This window comes from Neurospora hispaniola (genome assembly GCF_033458365.1).
Source record: "Neurospora hispaniola strain FGSC 10403 chromosome Unknown B0T23scaffold_2, whole genome shotgun sequence".
Taxonomy (NCBI): domain Eukaryota; kingdom Fungi; phylum Ascomycota; class Sordariomycetes; order Sordariales; family Sordariaceae; genus Neurospora; species Neurospora hispaniola.
In genome coordinates, this window is record NW_026944407.1 from 3,968,005 (window position 1) to 3,989,799 (window position 21,795).

At 51.4% G+C, this 21,795-nt stretch overlaps 9 protein-coding genes across 9 annotated transcripts; 4 read left to right on the top strand and 5 right to left on the bottom strand.

Annotated features, from left to right (window-relative positions):
• Positions 1–1,110: 1,110 nt before the first annotated feature.
• B0T23DRAFT_310267 (Pkr1-domain-containing protein) lies at positions 1,111–1,614 on the top strand (the record flags this gene model as incomplete). Its single annotated transcript, XM_062834576.1, has 1 exon — positions 1,111–1,614. The coding sequence occupies one exon, from the start codon at positions 1,111–1,113 to the stop codon at positions 1,612–1,614; it is 504 nt and encodes a 167-aa protein (XP_062695974.1).
• A 381-nt stretch (positions 1,615–1,995) lies between these two features.
• B0T23DRAFT_91681 (small nuclear ribonucleoprotein Sm D1) lies at positions 1,996–3,304 on the top strand. The gene is made up of 3 exons (XM_062841982.1): positions 1,996–2,316; positions 2,537–2,704; positions 2,783–3,304. The coding sequence occupies exons 1-3, from the start codon at positions 2,303–2,305 to the stop codon at positions 2,970–2,972; spliced, it is 372 nt and encodes a 123-aa protein (XP_062695975.1). The 5' UTR covers positions 1,996–2,302; the 3' UTR covers positions 2,973–3,304.
• A 229-nt stretch (positions 3,305–3,533) lies between these two features.
• Positions 3,534–4,611, bottom strand: B0T23DRAFT_374975 (methyltransferase domain-containing protein). The gene has a single exon (XM_062836879.1). It carries the CDS (start codon positions 4,396–4,398, stop codon positions 3,637–3,639), a length of 762 nt encoding a protein of 253 aa, XP_062695976.1. The 5' UTR covers positions 4,399–4,611; the 3' UTR covers positions 3,534–3,636.
• Positions 4,612–4,746: 135 nt separating this feature from the next.
• Positions 4,747–5,378, bottom strand: B0T23DRAFT_374976 (uncharacterized protein). Its single transcript, XM_062836880.1, has one exon. It carries the CDS (start codon positions 5,215–5,217, stop codon positions 4,936–4,938), a length of 282 nt encoding a protein of 93 aa, XP_062695977.1. The 5' UTR covers positions 5,218–5,378; the 3' UTR covers positions 4,747–4,935.
• A 365-nt stretch (positions 5,379–5,743) lies between these two features.
• On the bottom strand, positions 5,744–8,630 carry B0T23DRAFT_91703 (uncharacterized protein). Its single transcript, XM_062841983.1, has 6 exons — positions 7,758–8,630; positions 7,386–7,700; positions 7,076–7,333; positions 6,962–7,021; positions 6,847–6,910; positions 5,744–6,790 (listed from the first exon to the last, which is right to left on the bottom strand). The coding sequence occupies exons 1-6, from the start codon at positions 8,429–8,431 to the stop codon at positions 5,831–5,833; spliced, it is 2,331 nt and encodes a 776-aa protein (XP_062695978.1). The 5' UTR covers positions 8,432–8,630; the 3' UTR covers positions 5,744–5,830.
• Positions 8,631–9,951: 1,321 nt separating this feature from the next.
• Positions 9,952–11,069, bottom strand: B0T23DRAFT_438662 (ATP synthase subunit 4 mitochondrial precursor; the record flags this gene model as incomplete). The annotated part of the gene is made up of 4 exons (XM_062840666.1): positions 9,952–10,088; positions 10,154–10,376; positions 10,506–10,987; positions 11,039–11,069. The coding sequence occupies 4 exons, from the start codon at positions 11,067–11,069 to the stop codon at positions 10,069–10,071; spliced, it is 756 nt and encodes a 251-aa protein (XP_062695979.1). The 3' UTR covers positions 9,952–10,068.
• Positions 11,070–11,271: 202 nt separating this feature from the next.
• Positions 11,272–13,296, top strand: B0T23DRAFT_91752 (CBF/Mak21 family-domain-containing protein). The gene is made up of 3 exons (XM_062841984.1): positions 11,272–12,054; positions 12,117–12,996; positions 13,053–13,296. Exons 1-3 carry the CDS (start codon positions 11,438–11,440, stop codon positions 13,197–13,199), a joined length of 1,644 nt encoding a protein of 547 aa, XP_062695980.1. The 5' UTR covers positions 11,272–11,437; the 3' UTR covers positions 13,200–13,296.
• On the top strand, positions 13,053–13,858 carry B0T23DRAFT_91757 (uncharacterized protein). Its single transcript, XM_062841985.1, has one exon. The coding sequence runs from the start codon at positions 13,284–13,286 to the stop codon at positions 13,767–13,769; it is 486 nt and encodes a 161-aa protein (XP_062695981.1). The 5' UTR covers positions 13,053–13,283; the 3' UTR covers positions 13,770–13,858.
• A 7,557-nt stretch (positions 13,859–21,415) lies between these two features.
• Positions 21,416–21,712, bottom strand: B0T23DRAFT_426794 (uncharacterized protein; the record flags this gene model as incomplete). Its single annotated transcript, XM_062840015.1, has 2 exons — positions 21,416–21,535; positions 21,599–21,712. The coding sequence occupies 2 exons, from the start codon at positions 21,710–21,712 to the stop codon at positions 21,416–21,418; spliced, it is 234 nt and encodes a 77-aa protein (XP_062695982.1).
• Between the last annotated feature and the right edge of the window lie 83 nt (positions 21,713–21,795).

Here is a 21,795-nt window from a genome sequence, read left to right on the forward strand (position 1 = left end):
AGTACAACACTGCATTCAGATGTTGGTTGCTTAGGACCTTTGACCAATTCGGTATTCTTTGCTGCAACCTCATAAGCTTCGTAGCCAGGAGATCTAGTCTCGGAAACTTGTGGCAACCAAGGTCATATTAAGGTATACAAGACGTTGTTTGTACAGCTGGCGTGTCCTGTTGCCAGCTATTGAATGCTTGGAACGATTGGAGTCCGCGATGGCTTCGCGGGTTACGTACAGCTAGACAGCTTTTTCTGTAACTAAGTGGAGCTGAAAGCTGAACTCAATTCCCGGTCTAGACCCACTCCTTCAGCCTGAAAAGGCGGTTACATCCCATATATACCTAGATTACCCCACCATATCCATCGATCTTCCCCGCCGTCCAGTCATCACGTCACGAACCTCTGCCATAGACTGGAATTCAAGAATTACCGGGCAGACTCACGACATTGCCAAACTGATTTTCAACATCCACCACAAGACCTTTGCTTTCCCAGCCGTATTCTTTTGTCCAAAGCAGAGTTTTACTTAACTGTCATTTACTCGAGTGCTGCACACCCAGCTGTCTATCTTACTTTACGCGCGCCGTTTACGCACGCCCAATCCTGTGGCATCGATAGACCGTATCGCACATACTTTCATCTGATCTAGAAAAGATCACCCTCTGCGACGGTTTCTTGCTTCGTTCCACCGGTGGCAGCCTGCAACGAACGACACGCATTGGAGCATCAAAGGCCAAATTTTACAACTAGAATAGGTCAGTAGTTGAAGAGCAACCGTGTCTTGTGATCTGGCAACCATGGCCCTGTCCTCTCGGCGGGTGACCAGCTCTTCGGCCCTACGGGCTTTGCCTGGTTGGGCTGCACATCCTCATCCGTCCCCCACCTTCTGTCCCTCGTCATTATAAAAGGTTGTGATGCCGTGACTAACCCTCTCTTCGATTGTAGTCATCTACCACGAATCGTTGACTATACTGCGAGCTTGTCTCTTCGTTTGTCCGCATCGCTTCCACGGCGCACCGTCCTGAACACGCATCGACAGCAAGAATTTCCCTTCTACACGATATACCCTCCCGGTCAAACTTTTCATCGCCAACATAGCGCCAGCCTAATCTTCTCAATGACATCCTTCGTTACAAATCTCTGGGAGTCGATCTTCACTCCGGGGCCGACTCCCACCCTCCTTATTGCGACAAACGTTACATTTGCCGCTCTGCAACTTGTCCTGGCGTGCCTCCTCTTTGCGACATGGAGTATCCACTTTGTAATTCTCTCGGCTCTCTGCGGTGGACTTTGGGGATCCATCAATTGGTTCGCGGCGGAATTGAAGGTGCACCAAATCCAAGAAGAGGAAAAGGCGAGAAGAGCCAAAGAAGCGGCGCCAACTCCAGTCACATCGGAAGACAGCGAAACGGAAGTGGAGGCAGCTACATCGACAGCTAGCCTCACGAGGCAGGAGTCAATTGCAGAGGCGGTCAGCCATGAGGTTGAGCCTATCCAGCAGATTGGAGAGCTGAAGCACAGAGTGGTTGAGGAGACACCGAGTCTGGGCACTAGGAGCGGCGTCAGCACGGAAGATGAGTGGGAGAAGATTTCGGAGAACGAGAACGAGAAGGACAAGTGAATATCCCGGCGATTGAGCGGGGAATGACCACACGCAGAACGTACAAGCGAATGTCTTTTCAGCGAAGTTGCCATGGCATCCTTTCAATAGTGTTATGGTTTGCTTTCGTGTTGGAGTTGAGCGATGATGGCATTTACATATCCACCCTGTGTCGTTCCGAATTATATGACAGGATAGGCAGTTGAAGGCGGTAAGCCCGATGTCCGTTTCATGGTCCTTAGCCTGCCATGAGGCATCATGACCTGTGCAATCACAGCTATAGCTCCTGAGACAAAGTCATAGCAAACAACACCCTGTCGTTCGGCGTGACAGTTAGCCAGCCCATCTTCGTGTACCCAATTATTTGGTTGCTTCAACTCAGCACATGAACAGATCATGCGCAGGGCAGGCAAATCATGGAGAGCTCGAGTCGCAATGACTTCCAGGGTTAGGAGTTACGAAACCGCCATTATGCATATTCAGCTTAACTCACGTGATTGAGCACGGGCTCTGGTCTTGGCGCGTAGCGACGGCAGGCTATTTGCTCCACCCTGACGCTTGGATGGTTGTGCAAGCGTTCAAGGAAGCTCGACAAGCCTTCTCCCGTCGCGACTGTTGATTGATAAAGTAACAAGCTGGTAATCGAGACCTTGTCACCACCAATTCCAAACAACACATATCCAGTTACGCGTTGTCCAAATAAGTCAAGATGAAGCTGGTCAGGTAAGATTTCTCCTTGCTTCCCGCTACTTTCGCTACATGTACCCGATACCCGATCCCACCCGACTTCAATCCTATTCTCTTGCACGACGCATGCTGAGCTTTGAATCCTCGCCTTCAAGGCTGCCAGCCCGTGTTCGCGCGCGTCCATGCTGCTCTACTAGAAAGAGAACACCAAGGGCATTAGGCTGACGAAGTGGAATTCATTACTTCAACACTGCAGATTTCTGATGAAATGCGCCAACGAGACGGTGACGATTGAGTTGAAGAACGGCACAATTGTACACGGCACTATCGCCTCGGTCACACCCCGCATGGACACTGCGCTTCGCAACGTCAAGATGACCCCCAAGGGCCAGGACGCTGTGGCTCTGGATGCCATGAACATTAGGTAAGTCAGCCCTTTCAACTAAGGGGGAGTGGCACTTTTCAGTTTTCGAGGGCATCACTAAATATTGAAACCCTACAGGGGCTCTACAATCCGTTACTTCATACTCCCCGATTCTTTGCCGCTCGATACATTGCTAGTCGACGATTCCGTGAAGCCCAAGAACAAGGCGAGAAAGGAAGCGGACCGCAGCGCCGGCGGCAGAGGTGGCCGTGGTGGCCGTGGCAGAGGAAGGGGAATGGGTCGCGGCCGCGGTCGTGGCCGTGGCTAAGCGGATCTCGTTTCTTTGGGATCCGCCACGGCGTACGTCTCCCTGGACGACAGAAACGTGCGAATTAGATTCTTTTTTTTTTCAAAGACGATACGATGCTATACTACGGTTAATGGTGGAATTTTTTCGGTCCTTTATGCGTCCTTTGGTCGACCGGCTTGACCGTCTTGGTTGGGAAGATCAAGGCCAGCCCGAAATAACGTCCGGTGGCGACGACACGACAAAATCGACGATGAGTGCGCTTCGCAAAATCGAGGCGCATCTCCCAGATCTTTACTTGAGCGACACTCGAGATTCACCTCATTCGCATCGAGTGTTACACACATAAACACCACTCCCCCCCATCGAATCGGAGCAGAGGGCAAGCATTGGGATTTCGTTGCGGCGTTCTGGACAGGATAAAATCACTTTGCTAGCGGGAAGGGAGAGAGAGAAAGGCGCGCCCAACCGCCACCGGAATGAACTATTTTATGTATCACAAAACAGATAGACGGCGATATATGCACACTGGAGAAGGCGGCACAATCAGCAACTCTCTATACCAAATCTCCCCCAGAATTTTCGAGCCTTGTACGTGACTGGCCATCGTCCCTCCCCCTCTTCCACCCTCTTCAACAGCTTCTCTCCCCATCCTCAACCCATCATCAGCATCCCATCCCTCCATTTACCTCCAAACCCTCACAATCTGCAACTTCTCCCAACCCGCCTGCTTCCCACTAGTCCCCACCGTCTCCGCCTTCCACTTCCCTTCACCACCCATCACCCTGATCCTCCCTTTGACCTCCTCCGGCTTATTCTGCGCACAAAGCAAAATATACGCCACCCCCCTCTCGCTCAACACCCCCGGCAAGGCCTCAATCAGTCTATCCGTCGTCTCCATTCCATCCCTCCCTCCAGCATACGTCAACTCCAAGAGATGCGAGTCTTCCTCAAACGTCGTTTTCTCCTTCAGTGCCTGCAACCCTGTCGGTGGCGGCGCAGGCAAGTCAGGCGTGGGGACGTAGGGCGGGTTGAAGACTAGGACATCTACCGACCCGGGACGAAAGGGGGAGACGAGGTCACCTTGGGTTGCTGATGTCCAAAACCCGGAGGTGGAAGTATTTTCGGACACGGCCTTGGAGACGGTAAGGTTGGTGGCAGCACAGGCGAAAGGGGACACGTCGATGGCGGTTGTTAGGACATGCGGGCTGCCAAAGATGGTGGAGGCGTGCGCGGTTAGAAAGGCGATCACTACGCCGGAGCCGGGGCCGACTTCTAGAACCAAAGGCGCTGGGGAAGGGGAGGAGGGACTGGGGGAGGCAAAGCGGGATGAGAGAAAGGCGGTTTCGGAGGGGGACGAGAGCGTGTCGAGCAGGAGGAAGGAGTCCTCGGCTGGTTCGTAGACGCGCTGGTAAGGCACATGGGAGGTGTCGGGGGTTGGGAGCATGATGGCGGTTGGGTGATGGGTTTTTGGGTGGTTGTTGCCGTTGCACTATCTGTGTTATGTCGGTATAAGAGGTGGGTGGTACTCGTTCAAGGCCGACGAACTAAATTTGAAGGGACAAGAGTTGAACCAATGAGATGTGAGTATTTGGCGACAGCGACGTTGAGGATCGCTTCAAGTTTTGTCCGATTTGGGTTGTTTGAACAAAAAACAAACAAGGCTCGAAATTTTAAGTTCATTTTCGTTTCGGATAAACACTCAGCCTTGGCACGTGATAAGGGTTGTATGCGTGAGAGCAAAAGACAGAAGGATGACCGAGTTAGTCACTCTCTCTCTCTTCACAAAAGCACTATCTAGGCGAGCAGCATCGTCACTTCAGACGTGGACGTGATGGAAGGGGAAAAAACGATTGCGTCTACAGGTAGGTAAAACCCGCTACTTAGCATCGACTCATGAAAACAACGCCATTCAAAGTAGCTACCTTTTTACTATCAACCCAGATGCCCGACAAACAACACATCCCAGGCCCAGCTACCTCCGCTACCTCTCAAGCTCCTCAAGTTTCCCGTTCTCACTTACAACATTATCCTTCTTCATCCAAACCCTCCTCCTCCAATCATACTCCCACAACTTATTTTCTCTGCACAACTTACACGGAACGGGCGCATTATTACTCCGCCAAGGTGGTACCGCACCCGATAGGGAGCTGGGGACGCTCGGAACCTGCATAGTAGGACCATGGTATGTTCTGCGTTTGTGGAAAATATGTCCGCAGAGGAAGGTAATGGGGGCTTCGCGAGGGGGGGTAGCGTATGTCGACATCTTGCTGCTGGCAATTGGAAATGGGGTGTCAACGCTGAAGTCGGGCTCTATGTGGCATTTATATGGGAACTAAAGCTATGAACATGTTTCCGTGGAATCGATGGAAATGAAGGAGCAGACTCCTAGTGATGCAATACTATCTATGGAAGCGAAGAGTGATCAACAGCATATCTACCAGGCAGCCCCCCAATATCGATGAAATTTGTAAGTTGAGATGACGTTAAAACTCCCAAAACAGTAAACCTTGTGTTTGGACAATGGCCACAGGACTGTACCTCAAGATATTTCTACAGACCAAACTGAGCCATTGGACTCCTTTTTCAAGCGGCCTTGGTCCCTTTAACGCTGTTTGCCTGTCCAGGCCTTGGTCATGGAAGTCGTAGATTTTATCATTTGACAATGCATCATCATGAGTGTCAATGTGCTTTAGCCAGCTCATTGCAACACCGCAGCCCTCTCTTCTTGTTAAGCATGTGACCGTTGACACCCAGGTTCACAGTAAACAAAGTCACATATGGACCAGCAAGGAACACCTCAGTCTGCACACCAAACGCTATTCATTCGCAGGTATACAATCCCAGTCTCATTCTCATTCCCATTTCCTTACGGCTCCTCACGCTTTTGTAGCTTGCGACACCGCCCCCTCCTCTCCTTCCTCGTCAGAATCAAACGGACTTTCCGTATCATTGATAGCCGTATCATCCTTGTCATCTTCCAACCCGCCCGTAAGCTTCGCCAACATGAACTCTATCCTCCTTGTGCTCTTCTCCAAAGCCTCCAGTCTCGCCGTGATAGCGCTCATCTCATCACTCTCGCTCAAAACGCCCTGCAACTCCGTCCTCAGGCCCGGGAACGGCGCGATGCTGTCACGACGACCAGGTGGCTGTTTCTTGTTCGTGTTTGTGTCCTTGTTCGTGTTCGTGTCCTTGGCCGTGTTTGTGTCCTTGGCCGGTGTCTTTGTGGCTGCTTCCACGGTATTTCCCCGAACGAACTGCCGCCGGATCAAATGTTTCGTGAGATCATCGTCTTCAGCGATCTGCTCGAGTACCGAATCTGGCGGCGGGACTTCGAAGACGGTCTCGATGTCACTATGGACGGTAATGCGCCACCTGTTCCAGAAGCGCATACCTTTGCATATGCTGCGTCGAGGGTGCGAGGAGGGGGAGTTGACTGATGGCCCTTCCGCTGGTCGTTCTCCTCCTGCTGTTGATGTGATTGGGGGAAGGATTCGGCGTTCTACCAGGGCGATGACGAGCAGGAGGGGGAGGTTGAGCAGACGCACGCTGGCGACGTGGATTTTGTGGAACCAGCGCGGGGTGACGAACCATTTAAGGGGGATGAGAATGAAGACAGCGAGGATGTTGAAGGGGGGTTGGTAGGCGAAGATGGCGTCGCCCTTGACGCCCTCGAGAGTCAGGACGGCATGTCGGAACTGGATTTCTGCGGTTGCGTTGCTGACAATCGTGCTGAAGGTATTTGAGAGCATAGAAACCAGAACGGTGAGGAATAATGTGTTGCCGAGGAAGGCAAACATGACCATCAGGGCGGGTCCCAGGTATCTGTGGAAGTCGGTCTAGAGTATGTGTTAGTATACGCCCAGGCCATGGAGGTATCGAAATCGAGACATACCGAATGATGGATGCCAGATCCATCCAGACCGAACCAAATGTAAATCATCCATTCACTGATGGTTCTACGAGAAGCTTAGTACATGTCAAGAACGGTGGCGGGAAGTGGGACTCACACCCAGGAGTACTGGTGGTTTCCTAGCCAGACAAGGGACAACAGGAAGCCAAAGAAGCACCTATGGAAGATGTCAGTGACAAAGGACCAGACCAAGACAACCAGAAGAGCTTACCAGCCACCAAGTACGGTCAGTAAAGAAAAATCGGCCATCATGGACCGAAGCGACAAGAAGAGGATGTTGTCGGACAGTAAATTAAACGCTAAGCGAGGAACAAGCACTGGTGCGCCCATGGCCAGCACGTCAAGTGCTTGTTGTCCTAGTTCCTCGTTATGAGATCGCAACCCGTATACGCGCAGAACAAGATAAATCCAATAGATGCAAACAAATGTAACATCAAGGAACGACCACAAATTTTGAGTGTACACGTGCCTGTGGACGAGTTAATGAGACGTCTCGGAGGATTGGTGAAGTTTGAACATACCAGCCATGCTCGAGAATAGTTGCAAATTGATCGAGCACCCAACCGAAGGCGTAGACGGTGAAGCATGTTTCCAGTATCGTTACACGGCCTGCGTATCTCTCGGACATGAATACAAGATAGAGCGCCAGGAGGATGACGAACTGGATGATTTCCAAGATATTTCGCGTCCGCGGTACAACCAGACGGTACTGGTTCAGTAGAGGCGCCTTTCTGGGGTCATACAGGGATATTGGCTTCTGCTTGTAACGGTCGGGGATAAGGTCCAGAAAGCTGGAAGGGCTGTAGATAACCCGTCCCTCGTAGATGGCGTCCACACTGTTCTTGTGTCAGCCCCCATGCCCACTGAGTTCAAAGCTTCGTCTGACGACTCACATCTTCTGGCATGATGTCGAGCTCAAAAAGATCTTGGCCTCACTCAGGATGGCTACCTCCAAGGCTGGTAGCGTCTTATGCCATGCTGTCTGCGCATGGACCTCCCGTCGAATCTCTGGCGGAGCATTTTGGAACGGCTCAAAGCCAGCAATAAGGATATGGGCCAGCACCAAAAGACCCTCTGGACCCTCGTTGTCCTCGCTGCATCGCCTGAGAATGCGTGTGGCTATTAACTCACACAGCATGGCGCGTGTGTAGTTGACATTTTGCCTGTTGTTGAGATGCGACTGCTCGTTCAGGAACTGCGCGCGGTTGACCAGCAAGCAGTAGACTATTGAAATATCGTCCTGCGCATAGAACTTGTCCACCAGCGGGCGAACAACGGATATGTTGATGCGGATATCGCGGAGTTGATCCAGGCTCAGATAGTCCTCCACCACCGATATGATATCCCGACGGATCCGATGGATGTTGGTGTAAACTGGTAGTTGTGAGTGGTCGTCCCCACACGCGTATACTTGACCGTCGAGCGAGTGATGCTGGTTGCCATTTTGTGTACCGGTTGTTGTTGTTGTTATCCGTCGGGGTAGAAGGGGTCTTCTTTCTGCCAGATTGGGTTCTTGAATACGAAGCGCGCTCTGGTGTCGACGGCCTGACTGATCCCCCATCACCATGCCCTTGCTGACCAACACTAAATACGGACCGATGACCGAAACTAGTATCTCAGATGAATGTTGATTTTGCCCTTCTTCTCTTCCTCTCAAAATGAAGTTTGGCAGAGTTGGCCGAGTCAGGTGATGCTTGATCAGACGAACCTCTCATCCGAGGGCAAGTCGTCTTAGTAATGTGCACCGGGTGAGATCAGTGATGACTTGTTTGCGACGATGAAGTAAATAAAGCTGGTTGCGCCAAGGCAAAGTGGGTGTTTATAATACGTGGCCTGCATAAACCGACGCCCAAGGAGCGTCTAGCACGATGTGTGAGACACGGGGCGACGGGGTCTACGATGACTTGAAGAAATGATTAAAATAAGTCTTGAAAGAAAAATAAACTTGAAGTACCCCCTTCGCCCTTATCGTGGGGTCCTGGGACATCCATGAAAAGAGAGCGGCTCCATCAAATGACGATGAAACAAGCCTGGTTGGTTCCACCCATTCACAAGCGACGGCGGTAGGGCGGGAGTCGCCCCCCGGGGTCCAGACATGGAACCTAAGCTAGTTGCCGAGCTTGGGACATGCACCCCACACCCACACCTTAGGAGCTTGGAAGCTTGAACGTTCCGTTAGAGCCTCAAGGTGTCAATTTGGGGGTGTCGAGATATCTTTATCTGTTAGGCACTGGTACTTCCCCTTTACTGTACTCGTCAATCATAATGCTAAGCTGCCATTTGCCTAACAGATCTTTGCCAGGTGAACCTTCCAAAACACAGTCAGCTGCTACAATCCAAGCTCACCAATTGCTTTCGTCATACCACCACCAGATAGCTTCGAACCCCTCATCCTCGGGAGATACATGGCTTTTGTCGATCTAACAAGGTAATTTTCATCCCAACAACCCAGTACGTAGTGCCTCCGGCTCCAACTTAGCCATGGTAAATATATATAAGAACTCAATAATTAGAGGATGTCCCGCGTTCTTGTGTGAGCTGATCTGCGGAAGCTTACAACGCTTCTCTCCAGCGCGAAGAAAGATAAAGACAAGCGACGCGCCGTTATAATTGCGATACTCCAACCAGCCGATATATACCAGAGTTTTATCGCGTCGAACTGTTCACCTATCACTTGTACCTCAAGATATGTCTAGGGTAACGGAGGTACAAACTTGTACGAAATGACTTACACAACCCACCTCATTTTCAACTGTTACCCCTTCCACATAAGTTGACAGCAAGACCGGGTCATTCCTCAAGGGCGACTGGTTTAGAAATCCGAGCTGGAACCGCCTGTGACACACTTTGGACAGAACCTGGATTGAGCAGAAGCATTGATGGTGGATCCGGCATTTTTACATATCCGAGACTCGGGCAATATACCACCATTCCTTCAAGTCCCGGCTTGCTCGGTTTAATGACCGCCATAACTCCCAGCTTCCAGAGCCAAAACTTCACGCAACATGAGGCCCCACGGCCCGGAAACAGGAAGTCTGTAAGAATATCTGAAGGCCGCTCGGGAGGCCATCGAAAATAGCATAAAGGCGTTAAGGTCGAATAAGGCCGATAGAGACGAAAAAGTTGAATTGCCTATTTCACACGGTCTTGACGGACACTGATACAAAGGGGGCCTCGCTTGCAAGTCGGACGAAAATAGTTTATTTAAGCCTTGGAGACGATCTCTGTATAGTCATGTCAGCATGTATTCAACCAATTTCACATGTTCGGAGATGGCAAGAAAACATACTCTCAACGTCAGCAACGGACTGCTCGAGGATCTGCTTGAGGACCTTGGGGTTCTCGAGCTCCTTCTGAACCTTGGCGATAACGGTTTGGGCGAGCTCCTTCTGCTGGCGCTGCTTGACCTGCGACTCGTAGCGGACCCAGGAGTCGAGGACAGTCTTGGCCTCAGCGGCGAGAGCGGTGCGCTGCTCGAGCTCATAGGCCTCAGCCTCAAGCTTGGCGGTTTCCTAGAAGCCATGTCAGCCTCTGTCTTTCCCCTTGTTTCCTCAACATCATTCTTCCCAATCGTGTCATCCTTCCACCTGCTGCACCATCTGCATCCCATGTATCCCAATCCCCATCCTGGTAGCGCCTACCTTGGAAACGGCGAAGAGGGTCTTGGTAATGTCGATAACACCAGACATCTGCTTAACGTCGCCGATGCGGGTCTTGACGGCCTGAGTGTGGTCGGCGCGGGCAGAGTTCAAGATGTTCTTGATCTTGTCGCTCTGCTCATCAGCCCACTTCTTGTAGAGGGGACCACCGAACTTGATGAGACCACCCCAGACGGAGAGCAAACAGAAGGCGACGACGGTCTCCTCGTTCACGACATAGTACTCGTTGGAGAGGGCGTAGATGGAAAGACCGGCGGCGGAGGAGAGGATGGCGGTCTTGGACATGAGGTTGCTGCCGGGAAGGGAGTCGATGATGGACTGGGCCTTGGTCTTGGGGTCCTCGGAGGGGACACCGGACGAGTAGCGGGGGCTGGCAACGGTGCTCAGCGCGGGAAGGACGCGGGGGACGACGCTGGGCCGGAGGCGGGCAGCCCCTAAGGATGCGCCCGGGTCAGCGACGGTCTCTGTGTTGTCTTTGCGCCCGACGTGCCCGTCCGAGAGCTCAATCTACTCACCGACAGCAGTTCTGGCCAGACGCGACGCCATTGTGAATGAGGGGATGGGCGTGGGGTGGCTGTTAGTGACGTTGCTGAGCTTTCAAGGTCGAATTGAGGTTTTAACGGAACGGGTTGACCCGGCACTTTACCGGAGGTACCTGGATGTCACGTGGATCTTGGGCCTGAGAGCTTCAGCAAAGGCGCTGGAAAAGTTTCATGCCAGTCCAAGAGCAAAAAAAGAGGCCCCACTTTGGCGCCAAGAAAGTCTCCAATGTCACCTCCAGTTCGCGACGCCAAAGAAGGACTTTGACTTGGAGACGCCCCACTTAAATTTTGCTGAGATACGACGACCATTCCGTTCTTCGAATCGTCCACTCCCTCGTTTCCTTGTCCAAACACCCACACACTGTCGCCACAATGCCTTCAAAAGTAAAAGACCAAGCCGCGAAGCCGGTTGTCAAGCGGAAACGCTCCGAGAACGGCGAACCCATCAAGAAGCGCAGAAAGTCCGAGGCCGGCGAGGAAAAGGAAGACCTCGCATCGCAAATCCAGAATCTCGAATCCCAGGTCAACGAGTCCAGGAAGCACTACAACAACATCGCTACCCTTATAGAGTACGCCGAAAAGCAGAACGAAGACCCCAAGACCGCCATCGCCGCCGCCGAAGCTCTGTGCCGTGTGTTCGTTCGCCTACTCGCCTCGGGCAGTTTGGTCAAGAAGAAGGATGCTTCGGAGAAAGATGCGACCGTCGCAAAGTGGCTCCGGGATCGCCTGACCGACTACCATAAGGCTCTTGTCGCCATGTTCAAGAGCACCAAGCTTGCCACCCAGGCTCTCGTTCTGGCTATGGCTTTGCTGAAGGCGGAAGCCCAGTACCTGGAGGGCAAGGACGAGGCCGTCTTTCCTTGGCCTCTCTTCAATGCCATCATCAGTGCGCTTCTAACGTCGCCAGTCGAGGAGGTGCGTGTTGAATTTTGTGACAAGTTCATCGACGAGTATGACGACATTAGATTTTACACGTTTGAGGGAATCAAGTACGTGAACCCAACAGGACCCGAGTTGCCCAGTGTAGCAAGTTGCTAACATGCTTGTGTAGGGACTTCCTTACAGAACGCGAGTCGGTCGATGAAGAGCTACAAAGCACAGTGTTTAACTTCCTTCTCAAGATGGAGGATATCCCAGAGTCATCCGAAGACCTTGAGGACTTCTATATCGAGCAACCCGTCAAGAAGAAGCACCCACTGCGGTCCTTGTCGCAGCATAAGAAGAGGGCACAGGAAGCTTGGCTGGCTTTGATGCACCTGGGTCTGAGTAAGGAGCAGAGAAAGAAGGTGTTGGACGTCATGGCATCCTCAATTGCGCCATGGTTCATCAAGCCCGAGCTCCTCATGGACTTCCTTACCGACTGCTACAACACTGGCGGCTCTATCTCGCTCCTGGCCCTTTCCGGTGTGTTCTACCTGATCCAGGAACGCAACCTGGACTACCCATCTTTCTATCAGAAACTCTACTCCTTGCTGGATACCGACATCCTCCATTCCAAGTACCGCTCACGCTTTTTCCGCCTCCTCGATACGTTCCTGGGCTCGTCCCATTTGCCCGCCGTCCTGGTGGCAAGCTTCATCAAGCGTCTGGCCCGTCTCGCCCTCAACGCACCACCAAGCGCCATTGTTGTCATCGTTCCGTGGTTCTACAACCTGTTCAAGAAGCATCCTCTCACTACATTCATGATGCATCGTGTGCCGCGGACCAAGGAGGAGAAGGAGCTGATCGAGAAGGAGGGAGTCATTGACCCTTTCCTTCCTGACGAAGAGGACCCTATGGAGACCCACGCCATTGACAGTTCTCTGTGGGAGATTGTGCAGTTGCAGTCTCATTACCACCCCAACGTTGCGACCATCGCCAAGATCATCTCTGAGCAGTTTACAAAACAGTCTTACAACCTGGAGGATTTTCTGGACCACTCCTATGGCAGTGTAAGTCAACTACAATCAAATGCATATAGAAGCATATGGCTAACATACACCCACAGCTTATCGACGCAGAGATGTCTAAGGAAGTGAAGAAGGCTCCGGTCATCGAGTTCATGATCCCGAAACACATTTTCACCAAGGCCGATCCTGGCACAGAGCAGACTGATAGCCCGTTGGTCAGTCTATGGGATTTTGGTTCATCGTAAACCATCATTCAGATGCCGTACTCATAGTGTACGACTCCCATACCCAGTCGCAGCCCGGACCGTCCGCTCGGTTGAGCATTCCACATGTTTAGCGACAACCTCTACCTCCCACCGTCATACTCAACACGTGGTAGATACATTGTTTCGGAAGCCAGTGGCCCTCTGCCAGGACGCGAACAAGGTTCAATTGTTCTCATCCGAGACATGCCAGGGTCTGCCCCAGACCTGTTGACCAGAGCCACGAGACCGCGATCGAGCTGGTTACGGAGAAAAGAGGGCCGAATAAAAAAAAGAAAAACAAGTCGCGGTGATCGTCGAGAAATGCTTGTTGGTTACGTTGATTGCCTGCTATCCATAACCGTGAACCCCGGGGACTTTCTCTCCTCCAGCCCCCAAACCGCACTTTCAACCATTCAAATTCTTCTCTCTCTCCACATTCCTTCCCCCTTTCGTGGTACCGGCGGCCGGTTGCTCGGCGGGAACTCTCTGTTCTGTGGTGTTTCTGTGGGACGTCATACATGGTCACCGTCATACTCGACCACAACACCAGGCCAGGCAGGGCGCAGATGAGGACAGAATAGTAGAGGGTAGCATGGTCTGTCTCGTTTGTGTGCTCACGGGGGTGAACCACCCCATACTTTCCAAAATACGGAGGGGGTCAGGGGCTGCTGACTAGTTTACTTTATTATTGTTGGGGGGGGGGAAGCAACCTCCGGGGATTCCTCTCCCGCTTCGGGTCGTGCTTATACCCATATCGGATAATGGTTTTGGATCACAAGGGACTAGTAGAGGTTAGAGTCTAGAATCAGATGAAATGAAGAAGTAGTACCCTCCAATAGCGACTGACCAAAGGGCCGACCGGCTGGTTTGGTGGTGACTTGTGAGGTGCAAGTCTAAGAGTGAAGCGAACTCTGGAAGACCGTCCACCCATTCGCTTCTCTGTGTGAACCTTCTTTTGTGTCTGTGTCTCTGTGTTTATCTGTGTATCAGTCAGAGGCAGTGGCAGGGTCACAGAATAGAATGTGTAGATATGTTCAACCTAATTCCAGACCCCCGTCCAAATCCCCACGCCCCCTTTCCCTACTTTATATTGAGATCCGAAAGACTACCAGTGTATGCAACGCTGATCAAGGAAGTGTCTGGTGGCAAATCTTCTGAAAGTAGTCTATAAATGCGAGAGTGAGAGGGACTGGCTTGACTGGCTCACAAGTGATCCCATTCAGGGTCGCTTGGCTAAGATATAAGTACCTCTACAGTAGCAAACATCGCGACCATCTAAAACTACCAGATGCCCGAGTCAGTAGGTCACTAAGATCTATATCTTCGCCCTAAAAAGGTTCCGGCGCTTACTCTGGTGAAGCTGGCGAAGCTTGTTCGTGTCCGAACCTTATGTCCGCCGATCAGCTTTTCCTAGGTTGGTCGCTTGGGTGAGGACATCGGCAGTAGACCTAAATATGAGACTGTACTATACTATACTGTTTGACTACCTATTCATGCCCCGTATATATGTACTGCCGCACGCCTCCCCGCACTCCTTAGTTCTTTGTGCGTTCTTGGCTTCGGTGGCTCCATGTTTACCTGGGCAGACTGATACACGAGGCACACGAGATACAAGACATGAGGCAGTCCTAGAGGCCCTAGACGCCTGAGATAACGGCTAAAAGGATAGGTAGGTTATCTGACTCCGGACTTCAACATCGTTCCTTCCGGTTTCGGCAAGCAGTCACCAGAGCACTTATCCTGTCTCTTCTGACTCTTGTTGAAGACCCTTAGCGCATTGATGACCACCTCGTGCACATTGAGTTCGGCATTCTTCCAAGGAAAGGAAAGAGAAACTTGTCTAACACGTCAAGACGAGCATCTTCAAACAAAGAAATTCAAAATTTTTTAATCTATCTTTTTGTGTTCATTCTTTTGGTACATACAGACCTCAGACCCTACCCCACGGTTTCCCTTCTTCCCGTCTCCTCATGTGGCTACTTTCTTGAAAACCCGACTTAGCTCGCCTCATCATTACATCCGTTCATCGATATTCAGTATCCCTAGTTCAATTCCACCTTAGCTCGTCAGACTTTCGGTCAGGGTTCTGATCTACAGAAGAAGAGGTTATGACGCTGACCGATCTGCTAGTGTAAGTTAGAGTCTTTGATCTTCAATTCGCAACATCATAGTCCCTGGAAAGAAGATTGAGCATGGTGTACAAGAGCGGCAAGTTACTACGAATATTACGTATATATCTCTGTCTTTTTGCTTGGTACGCTAAATACCGAACAAACTAGTCTACCTCGATGTCCCCAGTCGGTCCGGCAATGTTGCAGGGTTATAGCTCTGCCATATACTGTATTAGACATGTACATACACCCAAACGGAACTAGCAAACCTTGAAACCTGCCTTGCCGGACCGACCTGAAACTGAATCAAACGAGTTTACCGACATACCAAGTATTTGTTGCTGACCGACGTCGGTGTTCTTGCTGATCTATCTTGGCCCTGTTTGACCTTTTAGCTAATACAGAGGGTTAAACTCGCTCCTACAGCTTGTTGATTTATTCGCGGCATTGGTACACTAGCAGTAGGCCCGAAAGCTTTTCAGGCCTACAAGGTCCCTATAAGCAAAAATTTCCAAAGTCTTGTCGCTCACTCTAGTGCAGAATTAAAGATATTCTGTTGTAGATGCCGATCTGTTCTAATACGAAGGAAACTTCAGAGAGTGCATTAGTTCTTGTTCCATATTCTGTTTCATCGGCATCAAAGACTTGCTTGATTCCATCCTCTTTACACATATACTTGCTTCGCTCACCTTACCCAGCCTAGGTAGGGAGGGTGAGGATAATGTTTCTGTGAATCAGTCCGGCAGGGTTATCAGTTGAGTAGGTAATCTTACAACTACTTCAGATCATCAAAACATGAAAGTCAATCAAGAAGAATGACATGTGACTGGTATTGCCCCATGGCAAGCTCTACCGCGCATTGCTTTTCCTTTTCTTTTTCTTTCTTTATTGTTTGAAGGAGCTGTTGGAAATAGCAACCTTAACCGACCTGTTCGAACCTGTCGGCGACTTCAACAAGCCCATCAACGAGCGAGACAGAAACATGAGAGACAAAATAACAGTCCTAAAGGATAGCTAATGCATACCACCCACCATAAAAAGAAACACAGCTCTCACCACTTGACAGTAGTAACAAATCAGATCACCAGACCTGTCCCAAGTGAGTGGTTCCCAGACTCTCAGGACTTCCCAGATCCAGAGGGTGCAGAGACAGAAGCCAGCTAAAACACACCGCCTTTCAAGAGAGATCATCTGCCGTTATCTTTTGAGGCCTATTTGAGCTTCACATAAGACTCTTGACTCTTGGTCATCGAATAGTTTGGTGGTGAATGGGATGCTGGGATGTGGGATATGGACGTGTGTAAGCACGGAAACTATTACAATGATGGTAACCCTGACATGGACATAAATTGCTTTGTCGTCACCATTGATAATCTTTCTCTGGTTTATGCCCATGTCATCCCGCCGCCCGCTGGTGAGTGGTGACTGGCCGCCGTTGCCGCCGCCGCCGCCGCCGGGCACCGGTTGGGGCCCGTTTCGTTTCACCTCGTTGTTTTATCGCTTCCGTAGATCGTGCGACCGAAGCGGTGCACCCTGGCCAGTGCCCCGGAAATCCCAACTCGGCAGAGCCCACCAAGCCCACCTTAGCTTCACTTTGCTTAAACGGCTTCCGGTTGCAGACTTCCAGACAAGCTGACCTGGGTGACTGACCTTGTCACATTGTAAGATCGTCAACCAGGTCTAGGGAGCCCAGTAGGGCCCCGGTTCACCTGAACGGACGACGCAACGAGAACCGATGACCAGGCAAGAAGTCGACCGTTCGTTTGCTCGACGTCCGTTACCAGCCCCTCTTCGAAAAGGGGCGGGGCAAAAAAGCAAGGGAAAAAGAAAAAGCTACATATACAAGAGGAGAAAAGAAGCAGGACAAGGATTCGGATCCTCGTCACTTCATTCGGTACCATTCTTTCCTGTCCCTATCTCTTCGTAGGCGCGCACTTGCGTGGGAGATAGACGCCGCACACGACCAGGGAGCTAGGCTCACCAGGCAGGACAGGCAGGTAGGGATCTTGGAGTCGGCTTGTTCTCTTTTGAGTCTAGAGTCGAGAACAAGCTAAAAAGCTTCATGGTTCATGGGTATGCAACGCGGGGTCGTTCAAGTGATGTTTGTTTGTTCATGTTGACTTGACTTCTAATACAAGGGAGCCATCCAAGCGAGGCTCACGTGCTTGCAGGATAATCGTCAGAACTCCGCGGGCTTAACTTACCAACCTGGCGACGTTCGAGTTCGCGGTCTCCTTCAGTCACGATACACAGCAGTGATAGCCTCGTGAATGGAGCCATGAGTAGGAGGGTCATCTCGTATGCAGGTCCCGAAATCATCGAAGCAAGGTAATGCTTGAAAAGTATCGGAGTTTTTCCTTGGTTTCGCGGAAACTTGATCTTTACTTATTCTCCAAAATGCTGGGTTACTGTTATGAGAACGACGGCACAGCGAACCATGATTTTGTTGTATACCGGAGTACGATGGGAGCCGGTACAAGAATCGGAGAATGACGCTCGGTACATGTCTCCCCCACCCCCGGTTCTTCCGTCCCGTACGAAGAGAGGGGGTCTCCGGAAATCTGCGAATTCGTCCAAGGGAAGAGCAGCAGATCGACGGTGTCCGAGAAGACAACCCCACGTACCCCATCTGGAGCCGCAAAATAAAAGTCGATACGGAGATGGCACTGGCTTTCTGATATCTCCACATCTCCAGAATATCCTCCTTTTTGTGCTCAGCCTCTTTCCGGAATTTTTGCTCAACAAATGCAAAGCAGATGCGAGATTTTGGGAGATTTTCCCATCTCACATGCTGCGTAGCAGTACATGATACAGCCAGGACAAGCAGATGAAGGTTTGCCTATCTGGTATATGTCTCCGGGAGTGGGTGTGTCTCCCGCAGTAGTCACCGTCCGGATTCCGTTTTGATCCCAGACCGTCTCCGCTCACCGCTTGAATCCATAAGCCGATCCGGACCGACCCACCCATCAAAACAAACCTCCCGTCCCCCTCATGACCCCAAGGTTTGCGCGACAGATGTCGGGACTGACAATGAAAGTACGATCGTACGAATAGTAGAGCCTTGGAAATGCGCCATGAAACAGTTCCACATACCTTCCAAGCGCCTCGACAGAGGATCGTTAACGTAAACCGGACCCGAGCCGCGCCGGGGAGGAACCAATTCCGTACTGTTGACGGCTCGTCAAAATCTTATCGCGGCATGACATCTTATTCCGTTTCTCTTCCTCTTCTCCTCCTCAACCCCGAACAGGCTCCGAAAATGGCTCTTCCATGTCGTCTCACCACTCACCTGACAATGAGCCCACCGAGAGCTCGAAGATGCCCCACATCTGCAACGGTCCCGGCAACACAGCAGTTTTTACACCACTTTTTAGTTGCAGTAGTGGTCCTACGCCCATGCTCTGCTCGCTGCATCCTCTTGCCTGCTTGTTGCACACAGTTGGTCTTGGACGCTGCCGCTAGCCGATAGCTCAAACGCGAGCACCAACAGCAAAAATAATAAGAAAAAAAAAAGACCACCCCTCTTTTGCTCCGCTGATGAGAATTTTATGACCGAGCGGGTTCGAGAAATCCTGGCTCTGCGTAGAAATTCCGTACCTAGGGCTTGCCGTCACTGGCCGTTCACGCAAGCGCAACGCACCAGATGCCAGACTAGATCAGACGAGATGCAGCTCTGGCTAGCGGGCCAGTATCAAAATAGATTGATCCAGAGTTCCGGGATTCGATCAAGGTGAAGGTGCTGCACGCCTGAACCACACACAATCACGAACATCGCGTCCTTTATCCCAGAGCCTAGCAGCTCGGCGGTAAAGATACTCGTAACTGACTGTTCAGAGTGCCTGTTCAGAACCATCTCGAGGATTTCCTGGGATGAGCCAGTGATTGTATCCTTGGGTTTGACTGCAGAAGGCTTGCGCAAGCATTGGCGGCGGATATCCATCAGTGAGACTCGGTAAGCATGTGGGGTTTCGTTAAAACAACTCCTATGAACCGAGATCAAACGGTTCCCGCAAACCGTTTGGGGAAACATCTCGCCGAAAGAATTATAATATTCTCGGTCCCCAGCTGAACCCTGTTGTTTGACGGGATCGCTGACTGAGCGTGGAGCTGGGGGGGAAAGATATGTTTCAGATTCATAAGATGCAGGAAAAATAGGGCCTGTAAGTCATCGTGTGCGTGATTGCTACAGAAACACAACGACGCAACCCCAAGGAGTAAAAAGAGAGCGGGGTGGTGAAGTGATGGCACCCTGCACATCGTCGAGATGGCTGCCACTTGATCGCAAACAATAGGATCCCGAAGCCCTTGGAGGCCGACCTCGGTAGGTGGCCTGGACGTTTAGAGGAATAGGCGAGACAGCCGCCCGAGAAGCTGAGAGACTGATGCACATTAACAACAAGCATCCAGCAGTCGAAACGTCACTAGGGTCGTCAAGAGCGTGCGGATATACTGGATAATGACGGACATAAACTCGCAAGAGGAGGTCTGTGCCGTTGGGTGGGATATTTGCCGTTCTGGGTCTGATACGGCCGCCACCATCCAGATCGATATCCAGGTCGAAATAAACTGAAAAAGGTCGCATGTAGGACCCTAGTGTTGCGCGATGTTGAGCCTCTAGCCACTGACCAGGAGACTGCACGGCGGGGCTCTCTCGATAGCTAAAAAGAAAGAAATAAAGCGTCTTTCTCATAGCTTGAAAACTAGATGGTGTTCTTTTAGGGTTTCTCGCGGCGAATTCCGAATGGTAGAGGCTGATAGTAGCGGGACCACTGATCTTCCACATTCACCAATACTAACAGCTCCAGAACGAACTTTCACCACCAGGCGCAGCCGGAGACGCTTCTAGGTAGCGCTACTCGGGAAGGACGAAGCGTAATCCAGAACTTCGGAACAAAGGCGGACAGAGATGGCTGACAAAGACGCGTAGCCCAATCGTGAGAGGGCCGGTACCACCGCCTTACAATATCGATTGGCTTGTGTTGATCCTCCCATGATTCTTCAGTCCTCGCTTGCTGAGAGGCGGAGGACCTGAACGTCCACCATCCGGAAACCTTGCCGTCCGTAGTCGAAATACGGCTTGTGCTGAAACTCAACCCTTTGTGGCAAGACCAGCAAACGGCCGTATCAAGACGGTTGATCAAGTCAGTGTTGATGGGACTTTGGAAAGCGCCCGATGCCCATCATGTGGACAGGTAACAGCGGGGTAACCGATAATAGGCAACCCAAGCGATGATAGTTGCAACCGGGCATGAATTTGCGCTGGTAAAAAGTGTGAAAAAGAGGGGCTTCTCTCTGTCTTTTGAAAACGGGCGGGGAAAGAAAGGTCATTGCAACATGACTGATCATAGTAGCTAGAGTATCTGGCAGCTTGTTAGTCCTCGAATATTTGACAGACATTTCAAAGGTTATGTAAAGGTGAGGTGAATTGTCGCCGGCTCGATTGGATGCCATTCTGAAAACTGGAGCAAAGTCGCACGCTTTCGATTCTGTCGCTATCTGCAAGCACTCAGGCTGCATAACAGACGGCAGGATTTGGTGGGGCTCACCTTTGCTGTCTATGTACTACTGTCGTACGTCTGTAGGGTTCAGACAGTGACAGCACCGGCACCAGTCACGGACGCCAGTGACCCCAGAGTTGTTGCCCAGACACAGCAATGCGCAGAAAAGCCATCCAAAAGGTCGCCTCCCTCGGACGGTGATCGTTCGCGGCGCGGCATGCGGAGAGCTAGCAGATGCGAGCCGAGAGGGACGCGTTTCAATGGATCCTAATGGTTCCTGTGGTCTACATACATATCTCGCGTGTCGGGACAGCAACAAAGGTGCCAATTCGGTGCCAGTTCCCAGCAATCGCGTCGCCGGTTGGTCGGGTTGGGTACAGATACCAGCACGGCCAGGCTTTGATGCGGGCCTCTTTGTATGCGGCCAGAGGCACAATCCATCTGGGCAAGTCGGCAGGCAGTCGAGCGGCGCCGATGAGTGGTCGACAGAAGCGGCGCTGATGCGGGAGCTCCGTTGGAGTTTTGCAGATGGTCCGGCTAGTGGGTCACGGTGCTGTAGCATGCTGTAGGTCCCAGCCACCGCATTTTCTGATTTCTCGATGCTCAATCACTCGCTGCTGGGAATTGCTCGCGGGCAAACTGATCCCCGAAAGGAACCGCAGATGGGACCGCACGTCTCCACGGATTGGGGTTGGACGAAGTCGGCATTCTGGGCCCCTGAGACGATCTAGGAACAAATCGGCAGGAAAACAGGGTGGAAGTGTGGAATATTGGACGAATGGAAAATCACCATCATGTCGAATGTTTTGATGCAATAGCGGGGTGATGTTGACATGTGTAAGTGGCCATTGTCGCGGTCGTATTTTTGTTGTTGTTGTTGTTGTTGTTGTCGCCGTTTGTTCATGTTGCTGTTGTTGTGATAGGGAAATTGCAGCGGACGAGGAGGAAACGTGAAAGGAGTTTCGCTGCCTGCCGCGCCCAGCAGTG

Excerpts from the sequence above, each read along its gene's own strand:
- B0T23DRAFT_91703 (XM_062841983.1), bottom strand. The coding sequence starts at position 8,431 with ATGGTGATGGGGGATCAGTCAGGCCGTCGACACCAGAGCGCGCTTCGT. Across the intron at positions 7,701-7,757 it reads TCGACATCATGCCAGAAGAT|TGTGGACGCCATCTACGAGG; the intron begins GTGAGTCGTCAG and ends ACACAAGAACAG. Across the intron at positions 6,791-6,846 it reads GATCTGGCATCCATCATTCG|ACCGACTTCCACAGATACCT; the intron begins GTATGTCTCGAT and ends CACATACTCTAG.
- B0T23DRAFT_374976 (XM_062836880.1), bottom strand. The coding sequence starts at position 5,217 with ATGTCGACATACGCTACCCCCCCTCGCGAAGCCCCCATTACCTTCCTC.
- B0T23DRAFT_91757 (XM_062841985.1), top strand. The coding sequence starts at position 13,284 with ATGTTTAGCGACAACCTCTACCTCCCACCGTCATACTCAACACGTGGT.
- B0T23DRAFT_374975 (XM_062836879.1), bottom strand. The coding sequence starts at position 4,398 with ATGCTCCCAACCCCCGACACCTCCCATGTGCCTTACCAGCGCGTCTAC.
- B0T23DRAFT_91752 (XM_062841984.1), top strand. The coding sequence starts at position 11,438 with ATGCCTTCAAAAGTAAAAGACCAAGCCGCGAAGCCGGTTGTCAAGCGG. Across the intron at positions 12,055-12,116 it reads TACACGTTTGAGGGAATCAA|GGACTTCCTTACAGAACGCG; the intron begins GTACGTGAACCC and ends ATGCTTGTGTAG. Across the intron at positions 12,997-13,052 it reads TGGACCACTCCTATGGCAGT|CTTATCGACGCAGAGATGTC; the intron begins GTAAGTCAACTA and ends ATACACCCACAG.
- B0T23DRAFT_91681 (XM_062841982.1), top strand. Across the intron at positions 2,705-2,782 it reads CTGGATGCCATGAACATTAG|GGGCTCTACAATCCGTTACT; the intron begins GTAAGTCAGCCC and ends GAAACCCTACAG.